This window comes from Anser brachyrhynchus, assembly GCF_964034855.1.
Source record: "Anser brachyrhynchus genome assembly, chromosome: 21".
NCBI classification, from domain to species: Eukaryota; Metazoa; Chordata; class Aves; order Anseriformes; family Anatidae; genus Anser; species Anser brachyrhynchus.
This window is the reverse complement of record NC_137714.1, coordinates 6481815-6502515: the sequence shown is the minus strand read 5'-3', so window position 1 is coordinate 6502515 and position 20701 is coordinate 6481815. Positions and strand designations below refer to the sequence as shown.

The 20701-nt window shown below is 44.6% G+C and overlaps 1 protein-coding gene and 1 long non-coding RNA gene across 4 annotated transcripts; one reads left to right on the top strand and one right to left on the bottom strand.

The window, feature by feature from the left end:
- Window positions 1–966: 966 nt before the first annotated feature.
- On the bottom strand, window positions 967–19398 carry SCNN1D (sodium channel epithelial 1 subunit delta). 3 transcript variants are annotated; one of them, XM_080563888.1, is made up of 13 exons: window positions 18263–19398; window positions 10242–10576; window positions 9154–9406; window positions 7529–7722; window positions 6276–6379; window positions 5705–5868; window positions 5095–5193; window positions 4396–4513; window positions 4155–4233; window positions 3770–3827; window positions 2947–3002; window positions 2562–2637; window positions 967–2309 (listed from the first exon to the last, which is right to left on the bottom strand). In XM_080563888.1, the coding sequence occupies exons 2-13, from the start codon at window positions 10559–10561 to the stop codon at window positions 1896–1898; spliced, it is 1935 nt and encodes a 644-aa protein (XP_080420014.1). In that variant the 5' UTR covers window positions 10562–10576; window positions 18263–19398; the 3' UTR covers window positions 967–1895. The 3 variants fall into 3 exon arrangements, with proteins under 3 accessions (XP_080420014.1, XP_080420013.1, XP_080420015.1); XM_080563887.1 differs by lacking the exon at window positions 18263–19398 and adding an exon at window positions 17102–18256; XM_080563889.1 differs by lacking the exon at window positions 18263–19398 and adding an exon at window positions 13793–15314.
- Window positions 8862–16523, top strand: LOC308181151. Its single transcript, XR_013941341.1, has 3 exons — window positions 8862–9041; window positions 11512–11592; window positions 15897–16523. It is a non-coding gene; the product is annotated as an uncharacterized lncRNA (long non-coding RNA).
- Window positions 19399–20701: the final 1303 nt, after the last annotated feature.

Here is a 20701-nt window from a genome sequence, read left to right as displayed (position 1 = left end):
AACAGGCCCTGGTTACAGCCTGGATGGTGATAACAGCCCGCATCAGAAGCCTGAAGGGAGTTGTTCTCAAGGCCCTTTGGGCCCGCACTTTCCATATGCTGAACGAGACCGCCCTCACGTCCCGCAGTGCCCGCCCAGGAGCTGGGGGGGACACCGGCGTAGGGAAGGGGTCCCTCACCCGCAGAGGGACCCGTCCTCTCGTCCTGCAGCAAGGACACGGCTGCAGAAACGCTTTCTGCATCGCTGCGCCGATGACAGATGCCGTGCCTCGGAGCTATGTGGCTCCAAGCAGCCCTGGGCCATGCTCCCGCAGGCCGTGTCCGCTGGCAGCCAGAGGCACAGGAGATCTCTGTGAGAGCCTCCAGGCGGCCGCACCGCTGGAGGTGAATGCCTGGGATCTCTGGATCTCTCCCTTATCTTGTCCCCTGCGGCTACAGAGGTTCATCTCCAGGTAAAAATGAGCTCAGAAACTGTGGCAGAAATTGTCCTAGAACATCGGGCAGCGAATGTACAAGCACAGATGTCACTAATGGGATGCGGGTGCCAAATTATCTCTGGAATTGCAGGGTAAATCTGAAACCTTCCCTGCATCAAGGGAGGTTTGGTCACAGAGCCACGGCTGGGACACCTGAACCCTTTGCCTTCCCCGGGGCTTTGGGCTGGGCCTTGCATCAGCTGTCCACGGAGAGCTATTATTACCTGGTAGTGCCCTTCAGCGGGGGGGTGTTTTGTTCCAGGACAGCAGGACTGCTGTTGTACCGGCCCCAAACAGGAGCTGGGAGGTTTGCCTGCCAGGAGAGAAGCCGAAGACGACGAGTAAATCCCCTCACGTCAGCCCTGGCTTCTCCAGAAAGCCAGCACCAAGCCTGCTGGCCCCAGTCACAGGACACTGCGCTGTGGCACAACGAAAGACTGTCACATTTCAGAGCAGCAAAAACAAAATCAAACTAAATCTCCAGTCATGGTTTGTATTCAGAGCACTTTATTATGTAAAAAAAAAAAAAGGTTACAAAACAAAGCTCGTTGATTTCTTGTCAATTCTTGTCTTCTGCAGAAAGTCACAACAAGATTATAACAGATTAAAACGCTTCTGTGCAAATATCATCAAAAATAAATATGTTATTTTATGTACACATAAGTTACTGTCAAATATTAACATTAAAACAGCTCTGTTTATAAATTGGCTGCAGTAAAAATGCAGCATTGTTTTGATCTTCTAAATAATTCAGATGCTTCTTCTGTGACAGAAAAAAGTCATCGACCCCGTTTCTTCTAATTCCCCTCCTCTAAGACAGTGAGTCTCGCTTGAAATAATCTGGGCTCAGTCTAAAAGCATTCTGTGCATGGTGCTCAAGATGCAACAGCAGTAGGACAAGGATAGAGGCGTCTTGAACGCAAAGCTGTGATCAGAGCAGGCTCTTGTTACTGCAGCCTCTGCCATCCTCAAGGCACTGCTGGCTGATAGGAGTGCACATTCATTTGCCTCCGCTGGAAATCTCTCCATTAGAAGGCAGGCTGACTTTTCTCTTGTGTATATTTGTGAAATGCAGATGGGCCTGTCTAATGCCACAGGCTGATTTCCTCATAAGGGTTTAAAAGTTAGAAGCTATGAATAGGCTTTTACGAGGACAGGACGACTGCCCAGAGAGCAGAAGTGGAGTTCTCCCCTCCCCAGATACTCATTAAGAACAAAAGAACATTGCATGATGCCCGTCTCCAGGACACAGGGATGGTTTAATAACGAACCCGTAGCAGCTGGAGGATTCCTAAGCTCCCAGTGTGGTGTTTAGGTGCTCACAGATGGTGGATCCAGAGCATTTCTGTTTGCAGCCTTTCTGATGGCACCTGAGCACTGGGGGAGCTCCACGTCTCCCACTCCTCTGGGCACACAAGCCTTAGTGATTTAGCTCCGTTTCCAAAGAGCTGTCCTTCATATATCTAAATCCATTGAGCACCACATCTGGGTGGCTCTCTGGCATTTCCACCTTGCTGGAGAGTGGGTGAAGATGCAGGTCACTGTCGCTGTCCATGGCAATAGTCACTCCAGAAGGGTGAGTATGAGCAGGATCGGCCCCTTTTCCAGCTTCTTCTTGCACAACACGGTAGTTTTCTAGGGTCAAGCTCATGTTAGGGATGGAAGGAGTGCGAGCTACTTCTAACGTCTTCCTTGACCTGACCCTCTGGTAGCAGAAGAGGAGAGACAAGACCAGTGTATCTATGAGCAGCTCGAACATTTCCACTACAGACAACACTGAGGATCCAAACCAGAGACTCCATTGGCTTCCCATGCTGGACAGAAGCAAATTATCCTGTGGAAAGAATCAAAAGACTGCATTTACCAAACATGAAATTATTGCATGTTACCAGCAGATCCGTCAGCTATTTGTCATCTGGGGAGTTGTTTTGTGTGACTGTGTAAACTGTTAAATTTTCAAGTTTACTCCTCAAGAAGAAATCCCACCCCATCCTGGGGGCTGTAAATAATCCTCCCTCCAGCCATACACAGCACACCATAATTAATGAGAGGTAAAAATGTTTTGAGCTGATCTAGTTCAACCTACTGAGAGTAAAGGAGACTCGTTCACAGACTGGTAGTAGAGATGCTTGTAGAAGATTGTCACCTTGGCGATGTCCTTCCTGCGTTGGAGAAAAAGAGCAGTCAGCAAGGTGCCCACACCTAACTAAGTTAGTTAGTGGGCTAAGTTAATTAGTGGGCTAATTGTAAGTTTCCCCACTTGCTCAACCTTTACTTCTGAGTTTAATATGAGCTTGAAAAACTAGGTTAGAAAAAGGTTACAGAAGTGACTGTCTTACAGTATTTAGAGGAAAGATGGGACATTTATTGGAGGAACCTGTGCATTTTTCTCTTGTCCTCCCTTTCCAGAGTTCTCTAAGGATGAAGATAATCCATAGTTTTAACAAGAATACCTTTTCTCAGTAACTAACCTGTTGCTAGTAGAGTTATATCCATTCTGATGCCTTAGAGCTTGGCGGACCCAGTCCTGCAACAGATATACGTATGTTATTGGCAATCCTGTCTTCTGAATTTTGGTAGGTTTAATATTTTGTAAAGGTAGATTTCATAAGCAGTAAAATGGGTATTGCTAATAACAAAAAAGGATGTAGTTAATTGGTTAATGGCATATGGTAGTAGCTGTCAAGTAATAGATATTTATACTTGCCAGACAGAACGGGGATACACACTGGTATTTTAGGTGTATATAATATTTTGATTCTTAAATTTTGCCTTTAATGGCAACCCCACTAAATCACTTCCTTTTTTACAATGTATTTGTTGCACTTACATCTAATTGTAATCTATTTCACATGAATTAATTACCTGGTCATACAGCCTGAAAGCCCATTTAGCATTAGAGCATAAGAAATGGCAAGAGGTCATCTATTGACTCACAGAGTTTCCATTGCAGCCTGCAGGATCTCACAAACAGCAATGTGTGACTATACCACAACACCCACCGGAAGCAGAAAGTCCTTATCACCATTTTGGAGGTGGGAACTCGGGCAGTGAGCTGGATTGTTTCAGGTCACAAGGAAATTTGGATCAGAACTGGAGCTGAATTTGCCTCTCCAGAATTTTAGCCTGGCATCTCAACTATGGAGGCATTACACTGTGCTCAGGTTTTGGACTACTTTACTATTTGCCTCTTCCATTGCTGCTGCCCAGGTCTTTGTTTTCATCCTTAATGTTCCCACAGACATACTAGATACAGTTTCACCTCTAAACTCAGCCATTGTCTGTATGGATTACCTGAGACTTTGCTGATGGCCATTTAGCTGTCCCAGCAGACACCTTGTACAGTGATTCCCTGTTAAGATAAAAATGGAGTTTATAATCACTACAACTCTTGGCATTGAAAAGTGAAGGAGTTCAACAAGCCAACTGCTTGCCCAAAGCAGAACTGCTAGGGGCTGCTCTTGAGAACCCTGGAAAAAAACTTTGTAAATCAGCTCAGAAAATAAAACCAGAGGTTGGCTGAGAACTGTTTGGATTGGGAAGAAAACTAGAAACAGTTTGAAAATCCTGGAACTCCTCTTTGATGTGGTCAAAACCAAGGTATTTGATATTTTGCTTTAAAATGATCTCCTTTTGTTTTGAATGCTGGCACTTATTGTGCTCTGCTCTTGTGACCTACCGGCAAGGCTTGGGGCACTGGTCAAAACAATTCAGGTGATGATTTCTGAGCCTGTTGTAAAGCTGGTAAAAGCAGTGACCTGGTGGAAAAAATGAGAGAAACACACTCAGACACTTCCTCAGGAAACGGAAGGCATCTACAAAGTAGAAGGGCAGCAATCTAAGGAGCAGTGTAACCAGTGACTGTGCCAGAAGAGGCGTTCCCTGCTGGCAAGGACAGGACAGAAATGTTTTGCTCCTACCCCACGCAGGTTGCTTGTTGTAGTTACAGTACTCAGCACCAGGAGGCAGTGGGTAGTAGTAATAGCCACAGCCACATTTTCGAACCATTATGTGCTGAAAGCAGGAATGCAGACAAGCCTGGAAAAAAAAGAGACGTAAAAGCTTGGATAAGACAGAAATTCCCAAGTGCCCAAAACTTCAGACCATACTGTGCAGCTGCTAGAAGGAGACGTACAGATTTCATGATTGTAAAAAGATGCCAGCCACTACTAGAGCAAGCTGAGGCAAAAGGTCTTCATTTTTCGCTCCACGACTTTCCTTCTGAGAACATCATTGAACTCAGTGAGACAGATCACTTTGTGATTATGTCCGGTAACATCTCATTTAAACAGCCCAAGCATCCAGATCCAGAAGCAACTACTTACAAAACCAAAAACCTGATGGTAGAAGACTGTCCTACCAGAAGAGCCTTGGCTGGCTCACTGCCTCATCTCCCTTGTGCCACAAAGAGGGGAGAGCCCCAGTATCTCCTGCTCAGTGAAACACATTCCCAGTTCTAACACCAAGTTTGTGAGCTACTTTTGGATGGCATAAATCACTATTATCTCCAGCAGCGATCCTACTGATTTCTAAAAGCTCTTTGGAGAGTAAGGTATGGATTTTTTGCTATTTATCCACTCTGAATAAGCTGGGGCCTCAGCCAGCCACTCTGACAATACCTGCAGGGTGTAGGAGTTGTTGTACAGGAGTTTAACATTCACATCACTGCCATCAGTCGTGCATTTCCCATAATTGCCACCCAGGCGATTCACCTCATCCTGTGGACACAGAAAAGAGGCCTGAGTGATTAGAAGCTTTAATTGGCCCTAGCCATTACCATATAAACTTAACTGTACGGAGCACCATATACATAAAGGACAGAAAGTATGGTTATATACACATATATATTTGGTCAGTCAGTATGGCTCAGCTGACGAGCAGTAACTCATCACATCAGCATATCCCAATCACTTTTGGATGTTTGTTCTCATCCTTATAGGCACACGCAGTCGCGTGTGGAGGTACACTGAGGTGTAGGAGCCTCAGTGTAAAAACAAATCAGACCCCAATGTACCGAGGACCAAAAGGTCACTTGTACAGTTGAAATAATTTTCTTTTACCTATGGGAACCTGAGCACAGTGAAGAGAGAAAAATGGGCTTGCATGCAGAGTCGAGAAGTGAACACCAGAGCCCCACAAGGCCATTGTGTGAGTCAGTCAGAGTTCAGCTCCTCGCAACTTTCTGCCATCGGAAGGAAAAGAAATAATGCTCTTGAGCAAGCGACTAACCTGCTGAATGCCTATGGTGGTTGCAATGCCCGGTCTGATGTCAAAGCCTTCGTGCTCAAGGAATGGTGTCTGATTGTGGTTGTGTATCATCACTTTCACACCTGCTACCGTAGACAGGAGTGGGATGTGATCCTTCTGCTCTGCTCTCAGGATAAGGGAAAGTCCTGTAAGCCACAGAAAAGGGAAGCTTACAACAACTTCTTTGGGGTTGAAATAGGAACGTCAGCATGTCTTGAATTCTCAGCACTGATGAAATTGCTCTTAGCACACAGAAGAGGCACTGGTTTTCCCTAGAGACCTGGTGAATGGTCGGGTAGCTATTGCACCAGCCTACTCCAGAACTGCAATAATATTCTGCCTGAAACCTGGAACAGTATTCTGCTTGCTATGGTTATGTAACTAGCTGACATGGCCATCATATACATGTGGCTAGTGAGGCAAGCAAATACAGCACATAATTTGTGCTACCAGACTAGAAGAGAGGGCTATATTTTTAGAAGACAGAAATTTAATCCATAGCCAAGTTACATTCACTTTACCTCTTCTTCCCACCCTTTGTCAAATAACATACCATAAGGAATTCCTGGTTTTGTTGCTGTCCAAAAGGAGTCCGTTCCCTTGCTGTTAAAAGTATAGCAGCTTCCAAAGACTGGGTGGTGAAAGTGAACATAGTCACTGAAACCAAGAGAGATTTTGATAGGTTTTAATTACAAGTGTAACAACACCTCTACTTCTACAAAGCATGTGTTTTGGGTATGGGGGGTGTGTGTAGCTACATGGGTGCCTATGGGAAAGAGCTGCTGATTCACCAGAAACAAGGAAAAAATTATCTGCTCAGAGATTCACTGCTTGCAGGTTACAGCCAGAGTGGCAAATAGAGGAGTCAAATTCAGACTTGTGTTTCCTTCCACCAACCACATTCAGTTGTTTCCTGCCTGTCCCAGAATCCAGACAGGCTGAAGCATGAGACCAATTCTGTGTTCTGATCACAGAATCACAGAACGGTTTGGGTGGGAAGGGACCTTAAAGATCGTCTAATTCCAACCCCCCTGCCATGGGCAGGGACACCTCCCACCAGACCAAGTTGCTCAAAGCCCCATCCAACCTCGCCTGAAACACTCCCAGGGATGGGGCATCCAATCGCTAAGAGAAAGAGCTTCCCTCTCCTTGTATACTTAAAAATTACACCACTTAGGGTCATGATGAACTTCCCGGGCCAAGGCAACCATAGGCATGAAGGAATTAGAAACTACAACTTTGCTTTTGTGCTGGGCCGCAGGCCCACTTTGCCTCAAGGCACAAAAGGGTGCAGAAAGACCATCTGACCCTGTTGGCATTACCTGAGTCCTCCTGGCATAAAGGTTAAGAGCAATCCTTGTGCTCAAGGGCCGAGCCACATGGTAAGAGCAATGAGAGCCTTATTCTTCCCCTTCTCTCCCCACTTTTCATTGTTCCAGTAAAAACAGGCCCCGCTTTTATGCTCCTTTCCACCCATGCAGGCAATCATTCATTATTTATCATCCGATACAGTCAGCACATCCTTGCACCAGTGAAGTCTCAGTTCCTGCTGAATTTCCCTTAGGCTTTTTTGACAGCCTAATACACTCACTGCCAATCACAGAGGTAACTCATGGGGGAACGCCAGTTTCTAGGTTCCTAGCTCTGTGCTTTGATCACGAGAGGCGGCTCTGTCTTTGAGTCAGGTCTCCACCAAGAGCTGAGTCTGGCAGTTTGCCACGAGATGCGATGCCTCACCCTACAGGCTCAGTTTCAAGTCCTTGAGTTTTGCTGAAATCCCAATCATCACCTCAGGAAGCCACATACCTGGGCCTGCAGGGCTCCCCATCATACTGGCAGGAGTAGACCATATCTTCTATTTGTTCCTCGTGATCAGAGATGTTGATTATAACCGGCAGCTGGGACATGATATTGATGTAGTGAAACCTGTACCATTCAAGAATTGCATCCATCCCAGATGAGTAGGCCTTGTAAAAGCAGTTCCCACCCGTGGCATTGCACTGGGAAAAAGAAGAGAGCAGCCATTCAGCATAACTAGGCCATGACAGCTTGAGGGTGACAGAGATCAGGGGGCAAAGGAAATACCACATACAAGGACATGGGGAACCTATATTCTTCCAGAAAATGAAGTGTCTGAGCACTTTAGCTATGTGATAAGCACCTTCTTTCCCTGAGACTAGATTAGGTGTGCTTCTTTATCTCAGTGGTATCAGTGGGGAAAAGAGACAGGAGATGAGAGCAGAGAAGCAAACTCAAGTACGTTGAAAGAAAGAAGGAGAGGGGTGGTAGGAATTCTTTACAACCCATGAATCATGGACCAAGTCCTGAGACGCTTTCTTTGTTCTTACTCAGGCCTTAGACAGGTGAACACCCACAGGTTCTGGTGAAAGTGTGCTTGGTGAAGGACCTCAGGAGAGGGCAGGGCGATAATCATCAGGCAAAAATTGCTGGCCTTTCAAGCCACATCAATTTCTCTCTCAGAGCTGTTGCTCTTAGGTCTATGCTAATTCTGTTCATGAGTTGAAGGAGTTGAAGCACTCACATTATTCTCCAAAGTAACAAATACCCATTTGTGGTATTCATTGTCTTGATTATTTATTGTCATCTCTTGTCTTATCTGTGACAATTCTAGTACCCCAGTACCACAGCATTTAGACGCTGAGGAAATTCTCGTTGTTTTAGATGGGCTCTTCATTCTCTGTTATTTCTGGGCTCACCTGCTAAGTGTAGATGTTTTGTATAATTTTAGAAAGGGGTACAATGATTCCCACAGCCTATTGCTGCCTTTCTCTACCAAATTCATTACTGCCAGAAGGACTTTACAGGTGGGTGAGTTGTGTAAGGCCACTGAAGTTTTTATTGCTTCACTTGACAAGAACCATGGCAATCAGCACAAAACGATGATGATATGGGGATGGACTCCTCCTCAGATATCCTCCAAGCTGTCATTACACAGCACTAAAACTAGCTATTTTTTTCACTGACTTGTTGAATGTACCTGGTGAGATCTCTGTCAGGGCCCTGAGTGTCCCTATAGGCTTTAATGGCCCTGAACAGCCTCACCTGAGGCCTCCACCTGGGGCCAGGAGCCCATTTAAGCTCAGCTTGGGGCCTTCAGCTCTTCTTTGGGGGATGCTGTAGGACTGCTGGTCTCCATTGAGGCCACAGCTACGTCCCTGCCTCACCATGGGCCCTGTTGACCCAGACCCTGGCCTGTGGACAAGCCTCCTGACCTCAAACCTGCCTCATCACTGGGATCTCAGCCATGAGCTGGATTTTGGTTGAAGCTGGCTATCATCTTCGTGCTCTCCTTGCTCAGGTAGGGTGCGATGGGGCCCTATAAGAGATGTCCCTGCCCTGCTGGCCTTGGGTTCCCTCAAAATCTGCCCTGTCTGGGAACAGGTTCATATCTTCAAAAGACACACGCTTACCAGCCTGAAGCCCACGTGGGACTGCCTCTTTCCTGTCTTATTGTTGAGCTCAGATGTTCTCAGTAGTGAGAAGTTTTGGCTCAGTTTGAAGCTGGATCTGCTGAGGTTGCCTGTGCTTGACAGGTCTCTCATGCGGATGTTTTTCTCGTTCATGTGGAACATGCCGGCTGTTGTGTTGATGCCGTATAGAAAAGCAATAGATTCCTCTGCCATGCGATCCAGCTGAACCAAGTGTTCACTGACCAGTTCAAACCTGTGAGGACCAGAAATATTTGCTATGTGTGAATATCTCTGCTTCTCTGAGACAAAAGCACTTTATGTACCTCATAGTAACTATAAAAGGCTATTCTCCTGGTCTCTGCAGACCTTGATGTCTGGCTGAGAAAAGGTAGTGATTGCGCTGCTGTGCTTAGCATGCCTAATTTCATTGAGTTAATTTATTAGGCACTCCAGCAGCTGCATTTCCAGTTGCTGGGTCCTCCACTGAAAACCTCAGAGTTTGCTGTCATGCAACATCAGCTGCACAAACAGGCCCTCCTGTCAGCCAATTACTTAATTGTTTCTGAGGAAATTACACAATTCCTTCACTATGTAATTTAAAACCTCTTGATAAGTTGCCACTACTGTGTGAGCCTTGTTTGACAAACATACTTGTAAAGACTTCCACGGAAGTTTCCTTAAAGTCCTTCATCTGAACAAAAAAAGAAGCAGAGTCAGCATTAGTGTGCATCGCTCCAGTGATCTGTGACTTATCTATGAATAAATACACGCAGTAGCCATGTATTTTGGGGAAGGACTATTTTTATCAGAGCACGAAATCAGTTAGCACTTGAACCAGGTGTCGAGGCAGAGTTCTCCTGATCCTGAATCAGTGCATCAGATAAACTGCTAGGTACTGTTGCCCAACTCCAAACAAGATCTGGTCTGAAAACCAGTTTGGAAATAAATCCCTCTGCATCTCATGGGGCCTTCCTACTGCCCACCCTGCTTGGATTGGCAGCAAAGCTCCTCCAGGCTTCAGTCAGTCACCTTCTCTAGACCCTTGTAGCTAAAGACAGGGTTATAGCCAAGGGGAAAAAACGGGTTACCTGTATGGGTCCAGATTGCAGATAGTGATTGCTGGAAACATCTGGGGCTCTGAATGCATGGACATGGTCAGGACAACCGGGTAGGCCCAGTACTGGCTGAACATAAGTGCAAATTGCCAGTACAACATGCCGAAGCTGGCGAGTAAAAGCAGAGTCCAAAAAGCTGTTTTCATCTTGTTGCTGTCCGAGCACACGAGGCGGATGGTGCCATGGATTGTGGTGTTCTTGCAGAAGAACTCAAACATGTCCTTGAAGGAATCATAAAACTCGATCAAGCCTTCTTTTCTCTCTTCCTCCTCTCTCGCCACTTCCTGCTCCATCCTTTAAGTCTGTTTCTGTTCAGTAAGAAGGAAAGAAAAAAAATCGTATTAGCTTGTGAGAAAGACCACGGTTGATCTGTGGACCCGTTCAAACAGGGTGTTGAATGAGTTTGTTATTAGCAAAAGCCGAAAATAGCTATGAGCTGGCCTCTATCCCTCTTCACAGAGTTTGAACACCAGGGAGTAGCAAAAATCAAATGTTCTGCATGCTGCTGCTTAAGTACCTTCAAGTGATTTTATCACGCGCGCTATGACATCTCTGTTACTGTGGATATGCAAAGTTAATGTGACTAATACCCAAGCTGCTGAGAAGTCTTCAGCCAAAGGCGTGTGTAGCTTGCTTCTTTCTAAGAATACTGAGGACCAACACTTAATTCTGAAACACTGTACCACCATTTATTAATAGACATGCAACTAATTCATTAATATGAGTAAATTTCTGGTGAAACATGCTGGGCTAGGAAGCTTGAAATAGTCTCAGAATGAGCAGTATGGCTTCATCCTTATGTCAGGGTATCAAAAGATAAATCCAGCTTTCAAGTGTATGGAAGGGAGAAATTAGGATCGGTTTTGAACTATTGCATGGTCTGACATTCTGTAGAGTGGAAGTGAATGGGATTAATGTCTGTCATTCCTGAAATACAGCCACTTCCGAGATGAAATATAGCATGTATTTCATAGTTCAGATGAGTACGATCAGATCTTCAGGAAAGGAAGTGGAGGGAAACTCCTCAGTTGAAACCACAGAGGGAATTAACCAAATTGAGGTGTGGATAAAGCATTGCAGCTCCTACTTAAAATTAAATGCTCTTGGGTTGTTTCTGAAGACCACAGTAACATTAATTACCGCTATTAGAAATTTTGCCACTTATCTCTTACATAAATACTTTCTTTCAAGAATCTACAAATCTCTTTATAAAGGGGGACTTATCCTTATCTCTGATTTACAGATGTGAAAATGAAGAACAGAAATTGAACATCATCCAGGAGTGGCATAACTGGAAATCAAAGTCCACATCTGCTCCCTCACGGTAAGTAAAAAGTCTGTTATGCTACGCTAGATTATCTCAGAATTTCTGCTGATGAAAGTGAATGTTATTTATGCTCATGTGCTTTAGTCAGCACGGACTGATGGAATCTTCCCAGGTTTCAGTACCGGCTTGGACATAGGATTTATGTTGACATACTTCCACTTAGTGAACATGACATCAAGTCCTGTAATATGTGAGTTTCCAACATGACAGCGCTCTATGAATCACCCTGCCTATTATGCTATTAAGAGAAGTTTTTGCTGATTGCAACACTTCACTCCAACCTTAACTCCAAATAACAATCTGTTAAGTACACTAACAGTTTGAAGTCAAGAAATGAGCACACAAATAACTAAAGCGTTGTTCAAAGTGGGCTCTGCAATAATGAAACAAACACTCAAGACCCAAGGTCTCAGTGAAGGGTCTGAAGTGTTTGGGGTTGTCTCAGCCTGAGGAGCCAGTGAGGGTACCCCAGACCTGCTGATAAACGCTGGTGCCCTGACCTTCAGTGCCTTCAGCACCAACAGAGACTACGTCTCCGTGTTGAAACATGGTTTTGTCTCAAAGGTTCTCGTACTAGGATGCTTCAAATGAAATACCATCTTAAGGAGACATAAGCTGTTAAGACAGTCTCTTCAGTGTACTTTCCATGTCAGAAGATTAGGAATAATCATGAAATAGTGAATAGCACTTCAGAAAGCTGTACATCAGATCAGCTTTATGACAAATAGCACACAAGCGTATTATCTGACGAGGAAACCCTGCTTATTCCCAGTTATTTTCCCCAAAGACCGTGACAGATCCGTGTTTGTATTTTCTGAGATATCATTTAACAATAATAACACGATTCACTCAAGGGCATTTGCATCTGCTGTATGTGTTAAAATTAATCATGACAAATTATTTTTCAATTTTCTTAACATATTCACTTTTGAACAAATACAGAAACCTCAAAGTGATATATATATATATATAAGACATGAACAATTAAAAGAATGCGTTATAAAGAACTGAAGTGGGAGATGAGAAATTATAAAGAACTGAAGTGGGAGATGAGAAATTATAAAGAACTGAAGTGGGAGATGAGAAATTCCACTTTTGTTACAAGGAAGTACTGTTTTTTTGCATTGTGCTGATGTGGTTGATCTGCTATTCGTAGATATGTAGACTACGCAAAGCCATAGTTTTGAGCCACTGGTTACAAATTTTATCAGCCAGCCTTAGAGCTGAAGGTTTCCATCTCAGTACTTCTTTGGTCAAAAGGATTATCTGTGGCAAATTAGAAACGAATCCATGGTAGTCTTGCAACCACTAATGGCTACACGTTTTTTGTTAGATTAAATTTTTAGGCTAAATTATGCATTCAACCCTTATCTTATTCAATCTTTTCTTTCTCATTTTATTTGGATAAAAATAAATGAAAACAAGTCTATGGTGTATTTTAAGAAATATATTGGATGAGCCCTTAAATATTTACAGTGGTTTAAGATGGAAATGAAAACTGTGAGACTAAAATGGGAAAATGAAATTTGTTACTGTAATAATCTTACTACAGCTAGCCTTGCTCTAATGAGAAAAAAATAAAGGTAGTATTTACCAAAAGTGAATGATCAATCTGTCAAACAGTTTTTCTACGTATAATTTGGAATCCAAAAAAAATCTGTAAGCTTTCAAACCGTGGCTAACAGAGGCAGTCCAGTTCCTAGAAATTCTGATTTGGCTCCTGAGGCTACGGCTAGCTAGTTCATACCATTTGAAAACATTCTTAAAGTAGCTAAAATGGAAACGTATATGGCAATGCAAAATAACAGAGCGAGTCTTTCAAAACGCACGTGTACAGGCAACAGAACATCCTCTCTCCACTGGTTTCCCAGGCCAGCCTACCACTAATTCATTTACCATAGCAATTGCAGTCAAGGACTTAACAAAACAGTGAACGGTTGCCTGTCTTGTCTGTGGTAAGAGCCTGGAGAGAGGCTGCAGGTTATAGAGCCTGTGGAAGTGAGAAAGCAAGGGCAGACGGATGTATGTTCGTCTGTTATCACAGCAACGTAATGCTCAGCACATTAAACACCTACACACATCGTGTAGTCAAACATTTAACCTTGTATATATCTGCATCTACAAATCAATCATACATCTATACGGAAATACACAGTAAAACAACGAAGTCCAAATCTCAAAAACATCTGTACTGTACCTTGGCAGGAACTCTATGTTTTAGAGTAGGCACTAAGCTCGGCCTTCAGTTTTTTCCTGGACAGCAGACAAGTCTCGGTCCCAAGCTTTGGCTGCCTTTTCTAACTGAAGATATGCTGGAGCTGTCCAGCCTATATGGATCAAATTGATGACATCAAAAGGGGCAGGTCTTAAAAAACAAATCATGGGAATTATTCAAAGCATGATCCGGGGAATAATAGGAAGTGAATGAACTGGACAAACAAGTTAACATTAAGGTTACACTTGAGTTAAGGTTGGTATGACTGGGGGGGATGGGGGTGTTCCTTTTTTTCAATGGCCAGAATAGTTTTTTGGCCATAATTTCTATAAATATCTAGTGAAGTAGTCACGGGAGCTGGAAGGTTCTTCCTGCTCTGAGCTTCCCTATCAAGGAATTAGCTTTCTGCCTTCTTTCCATCGTTTCCGGAGGCTTGCATGATCACTAGTAATTGAAGCCATTAGGGTTTCTATATGTGTGCTTCAGGAATTACATACCTAGGTGTAATCTGAAATGATCGGCTACTTGGTCTGTGTAAGGCGCGTGTGGCACTGGATTTCTTCCTGCTTCTCCAAAACTATTGCTCACCTGCAGTGGGTTTTCCCATATTTGTTAAAAACTCAGCTCTTTGGATGGTGGGACTTGAATGGACTCAATCTGAGCATCAGCCATGATACTTGATTTAAACCAGAACACTTTTGTAATACTGCTTAGTTAAGACTTGTAAAAGTCTTTAGCGTAAGTAATGCAAAATTATTTCGTATTCTGAAACTGCTAAAAACAAACAAAAAAACCCACCTTGATTTACTTGCATAATTAATACTGACATCTGTCCAGCTGGAAGATGGCTCTGCATTGGTTTTGCAAGAAGCTTGTTATAAAATATCAAATTCTCTGGATACGGATAATGTTTAGAGCTCCAAATCTGACCAGCAGAGCTTCTGCCTGCCTTTCAAAATCACCTAGTAAATGGGTTTTCTGTTACATTGGAAATTGTGAAATACTTTTAGCTGCGAAACAAAAGATCATTGAAATTTCTTGTGAAATTCAATTCAAAAAGGGAGATGAGGATCAGGAAAAACTGAGAAAATACTCTTCTGATTTTGATTAATTTAAATCCTTTTATGGTCCTTTGAGCCAATGCTTTACATTTTTAACAATTGTTTTGTGCTGGGTTCTATTTTAGAAAACCAAAACATTAAGAACATTCATCTCAATTTTAAGAGAATGTTCTAAAAGAATTCAACAGCTGCTATTAATGTTTTTACCCTCTTTGGTACTAAAAAGAAATTTCTCAAAACCATTTGGAAAATGTTTTAAATTTTGAAGCCAGTATTTTAGGGTGTATAAAGCAAACTTGAAATTTAAAAAAAAAAATCCATTTGGCTCTTAAATCAACAGCTACAATAGAGCCACTTGTCACTGATCGATGAAGCCGTTAAATTCTTGTTAAAAATCTCTGAACACTGAAAACTTACTTCTGTCATCTTCATTTATTCGTCCCCCACCCTTCTTTCTCTCTTCATTTTATATTGTGTAATAGCAGAAGGCAACAATAAATCCTTGACAATGAAATTATTGCACAATGAACACACAAGGCAAATTCTGTTGCTTCATTATGGCTGCAGGCCTCGGTGTAGGGATTGTCTGGCCGCACATCGGAACAGTACCTTCTGAGCCAGCCATGAGATTTTCCTGCAGGAAATGAAGAACTGGATGTGCAGACACGGCTGTCCCTCGAGCAAGAGGCCCTTTCTGTTTGCCCTCACTCATTTGTCATCCCATGCCCTGAACTGTGGGGAGAAGGGAAGAAAACTCTTGGGCTGGTTCAAAGGTGGTGTTTCTATCCAAAATCCAGAAATAGATTCTGTAAATAACACTCGCGACACAGTCCTTTATTGCTGCAGAAAAATACTATGCTGTAATTACTTCCAGTGGGACAGAAAATCTGTCGGTGCTTGTATGCTGTAAGAGGGAAGGAGTACACGTGTTGTGTGCCCCCCTGCCAGGTTGGGATTTGTTCAAGGTGTTAAGGCAACTGCCCAACTCCATGCTCCCAACCCTTGTTTCTGCACCCATCTCTTAGACTGCTGAAAGAGGAATGAAAATGAGACCGCGCAGAAGGAGCCCTTGCATACGTGCCTATCTCCGTATCAGCACCCGCTTGGAGTAACACAAGAGGTACAAAGAATGTCCTGCAGGCAGAGAGATGAGACTGCAGCTATTTCACATGGGCAGGGGAGATATTCAGTGAACTGATGTTCCTTGTGGAATGGACTTAGGCATTTGAGGAAATCTGCACTTGGATAATATCTTTTTCATTTTTGAATATTTCCTGATAGCTGGTGCATGTGGAACTTTTGTTCTCTGTAGAGTAAACCCCTCTTATTGTCCATGTTAGATACAAGCAGATTAGCAGTGCAGCTAGCAGCCAGCATGCAGAGCATTTGGGGGGCACTGCCCCTTACTAGGCTTGCTGTTACAGGCCGGAGTTGTTAAAAAATAATAATAAAATCCCAGAGATTAAACAGAAAAGTGTAGTGCTGATCTCTAGCTTGAGTCCCTCCTGCTGTGTCAGGCTGGCCCTCCAGAGCTCAAATAGCATTGTCCACCCTCACTTTAAATATCTAAAACAAGAGGTGCCACAGCGTCTGGACTTGTAAGAGCAAGGAGCTGCAGTGAAGTCTGAGCACACGAGTGTGAATGCTTCCAGCCACAGAAATTACACCCCCTGACCTCCCAAGGTACATTCCTGTGACCCTGAAGCTTAGAGAAGCCAACCTGGAGCTGTCCTCTCATAGGAACCAGAGGATGCTTCAACAGCTCGGTCACGGAGACTTCCCCAGTTGGCTGAAAGCTGCTTGTGCTGAGAGGCATAAAACAAATCAGCACACTGAAATGATCCATCCGCCCCCCCGGCTCCTAGCAGCTCTCCTTGCTGCCACACCATGCTGTAAACTTCACTGTAATTTGCTGTCCACTAACTGCACAAACCGTCCTTCAGTTATTAACTTTCTCCCTTGCTGCACTTGTTTCATATTATTGTGCTCTCTCACACTCAGGTGTTTCATTACTTTCTGTTCTTATTCCTGAACTCGTCTGTGTCTGGCAGAGGTTCCCACTGCTTTCCCTGCCCCACTCCTCGGCCTGAGCTGGGCGAAGCCGCCCCTGGCACCCGCGTCCTCCGGGAGCAGGAGGGTGACGGAGCAGATCCTGCACCCTCCTGCCTCCAGCAGGCTTTGTAAGTCTAAAGTTCATCTTGATTTTTTTAGAGAATCAGGCTTTACTCACGTCACTTGTTCCTGCATGGGTGGTGTTTGATATCCTGGACTGCTCCAGGTACTCTCTCAAGCCATTTTCCCACATTTTCCCTCATTGCAGAGGACACGGCATACCAACCCGGCTTTCCCCGCTCTGGGATCAGTGTGACTTGCCTCCTCCTGTTTTGTGGAAACTCCCTCAGAAGGCTTTCTTCATGGCCACTGGACGAGCCAGTCTATTCCTCCTCCCACTCACAGGCGGACAAACTCCTGTGGGCAACTCTAGCAGAAGGAAACTCCCAGCATTTCCTCCTTGTCTTCTTGGTTGGCTGCGCCACGTATGGGCTTGAGCTGGCATGCACTGGGCTCTGCCTCCTGCATTTGCTCCTGGCTCTTCCTAGTCAGAAGCACGTTGTCTTCCTTTCTGGACACAAAATTGTTCTGTGCTGCCCTCCTGGATAAAGGAGCAGTGCTCAGAGATATGGGAGCGCTGACAGCTTGTCCAGCCCTACGCAAGAGGCAGAACAATGGCAGTCCCTGCCCTGGAGAGCTTTTGAATATTGCTTAATGTCTCCTGATCCTGCCCCGAATGTTCCCATACTGACCCTGTTTTTCAGATGCCTTCCTCACCTCCGGGTATTTCAATTCAAGCTCTCTGTTCACCAAAATCTCTTCAGAGAACCCCAGCGTTCATTGTTTTACCTGTGTGATGCTTTGAGCAGTGGCTGAGGGGATCTATATCTCGAAACCCCAGGGAGCTCTGCCTGCAGGAACAGAATAGCATTGGTGTACCTCAGCTTCCCTTCTGCGCTGGTTTGCATCCAGCCAAGGCAGCGTCAAGTGCTGCAGAGGCTGCCAAACCTGCTCAAGGCAGTAGGTGAGTGCTCCTTAACCTGTGCTGAGCTCCCCGGTGCTCCGGTTTTGTCACCAGCAGCGCCTGAGTTAGCAAGGCTAAAGCTAGCTGGAACATCCCTGCAAAACCCAGAAGTCAGAGCAGCGAGCACATGCGTGTTCTGCTAGTCACCAGCCATTTAAATGTTCCCTAATTACACCCCTCGTTATGAAAAGGCCCCGCGTAAACCCTGCTTTTCATTAAGCCTCCACCAGAGGCGCTTACAGTCAAAAATGCAGCTTCAGTAGCAAAATCCTGCTCGCTTCCAGTATGACCAAGCATTCATTTCCACTCACTCACCTGTCTGAGTAAGACGTCTGTAGCCGCTCCTGTCATCCCTCTGGGAGAGTACCTGCTCTTGCTTTTCCTTCCTGTTCTCTGCTCTCCTTGTTCTTTACTCACAGGCCTTCAGAGATGCTGTCCCACCTGTTGGGACCTGCCTACCCCTCAGCCATTTCACAGGTTGACAGGCTGGTGAATTCCTGCTTGCCGGTGGACTTTTTATCCTCCTCCAGCTCAGACACAGTATCTGTAGGAATGCCGAGGCAATTAGGACTGGCAGAGGCTGTAGGACATCAGTAAGAACTTGTTCTGTGGACATGAGAGATGCAGCCGCCTTGCAATCACCGACCCCGTATCTCCATCACACCTGAACGCCAAATCTCCCTGAGCAGTTGTCCAAGCTCCTGGAGAAGGTGGCAGGTGGTACCTCTGGCTCCCGTCTTCTGGGAATGGGAATGCAGATCTCCCCCAGCGGTCCCTATTCCTCTTGGTACCGAGGAGAGAGGCTGCAATACAATGTGTTAGCGGTTCCCCGGGGGTTATTCCATCCGGCAAGTTCAGGCTTTCCCACTGGGAGCTGGAAGAGATGTCGACAAGAAGAAGAGGCACCACAGTATGGCAGCTAGGAAGGAGGGGAATGAAGAAACTTGGAACAATCTGCGCAAGGGCAAAACAGTCATTAGCAAATCAGTAACTGAAACTAGCTATTACATAAGTGGCTGTGGCAGCTGTCATACCTCTGCAGATGGATGCTTTTGGGTTAAATACTGTATTTTCCAGGAGCAGCCTCCGAGGGATTCCTTCAGCCTCCTAAAGAACAGGTCTGGCTGTGCCTGAGAGTTGTTGCAATGTCATAGAGCTGGTGCCCCAGTGGCAAACGTACAAACTTTTTTCAAACAGGCTACGGGCACTGAAAACTTTAAAAAGCTCAGTAACAACCCTCTGAATTCAGGCACGCCCCCAGGAGGCATTATGGATGAAGAGAAGACCCAGCTTTAAAAAACAGATCATTTTCTAACCTTACAATGATGTCAAAAGCAACACAAAATGCTAGATTAATGTAAAGGTTACGTAGATGACTTATTTTTGATTCACTGAGACTCGCAGAAGATGGGGTGAGCCGTGAATGTCTGTGCGCCCTGGCTCTGTTTGCTGTCATGTTTAGGGTGTGCTTATTCATATGGAAAGCACTGTATTTAACTGGTAAGCCTGAAGATTTGCTATTAATCATTTGTTTTTCATTTTTTTCATGCTCAGGAAAGCTTTACCTGCCAATCAAGGAGTAGAAATGCTGCCACGTGACTCTCACAGCCCGTACGTAACCGTGAGTAATGCGGAGCGAACAGTCCACCTGAACAGCCCAAATACTCCTGGTCTGACCTGTCTGGTCAGTGCTAACAGAAAACCTCCAGAGAAGTCCACAGACAGCCCCCAAAAGTCAGACCAGGAGTCTTTTGTAACCAAAATGAGCTAAACTGGCACGGAGTTTACCCCCAGCAGCTCTGTACAAAACCCACATAAAGGCAGAAGCCCCCAAATGCTTCACAACCATTTGTTCAAAAATTAAGTCCTCGTGGAGGCTCCTTGCTTGCCAAGGGTGTTTTGTCCAGTCTCCAGCATGTTTTCAGAAAATAATATTGATAATAATAAAACAAATGCAACAAGAAGTTATTTATTTCTCTAACTACCAGGACTGCAAAAAATAATGGCCATGAAGATGTCACTCCACCCACAGACAAGGGCAGAGTCTGCCGCAGCACGACAAAGAAATACTGATTTGAAAGCCTTAAACTCTTGAACTTTTCTCTTCTCTGGGCAGTCGTGGGCAAATCTTTTTGCCTCTTCGGTTGCCTCACCTCTGAAACAGACGTAATGACACTTGGCAGCATTGTTTAGAGCGCTAATTGGTGTTTGTATAAAGCTTTGGTGATGTAAGCTGCCATGTAAGCACGGGGATGACTATTGCTTTGATACTGCTTGTTAATTGCAACAGGATGGGTAGTAGTCATGCTGGAGTATTTAAACATGTTTTTTAAGATGTATTCCTAGATCTCATCCAGTGTTTTAAGAGAATCTTTACTTCTGTATTACACAAAAGGCCAACAAAATCTTTGTGCACTTAGTGGTCCTGCAGACATTTTCTGAAAATGTGCAAGGGGTGCTCCCTGCATCAGACCCCATATCTCTGGGCCTTTAGCTTCCAGCCTCATTGAATGAGCTCCGTGCAGTGCTCGTTGCTTAATACACTTTCTTCTCACTTCATCAGTGAGAAAGATCGAGATCCAGAGATTATCTTCACTTCTAGACCCATTTGTAGCACAGAGATCTACAGATCAAGAACAGAAGTGAATGTACATCATGTGGGCTTATCTCCTTTACGTAATAATTTTTTCTCAAATTCTCTCTCCCCTTTGACAGACAATCATTCACTCATCGCACAAGGACTGACAGTGAGGC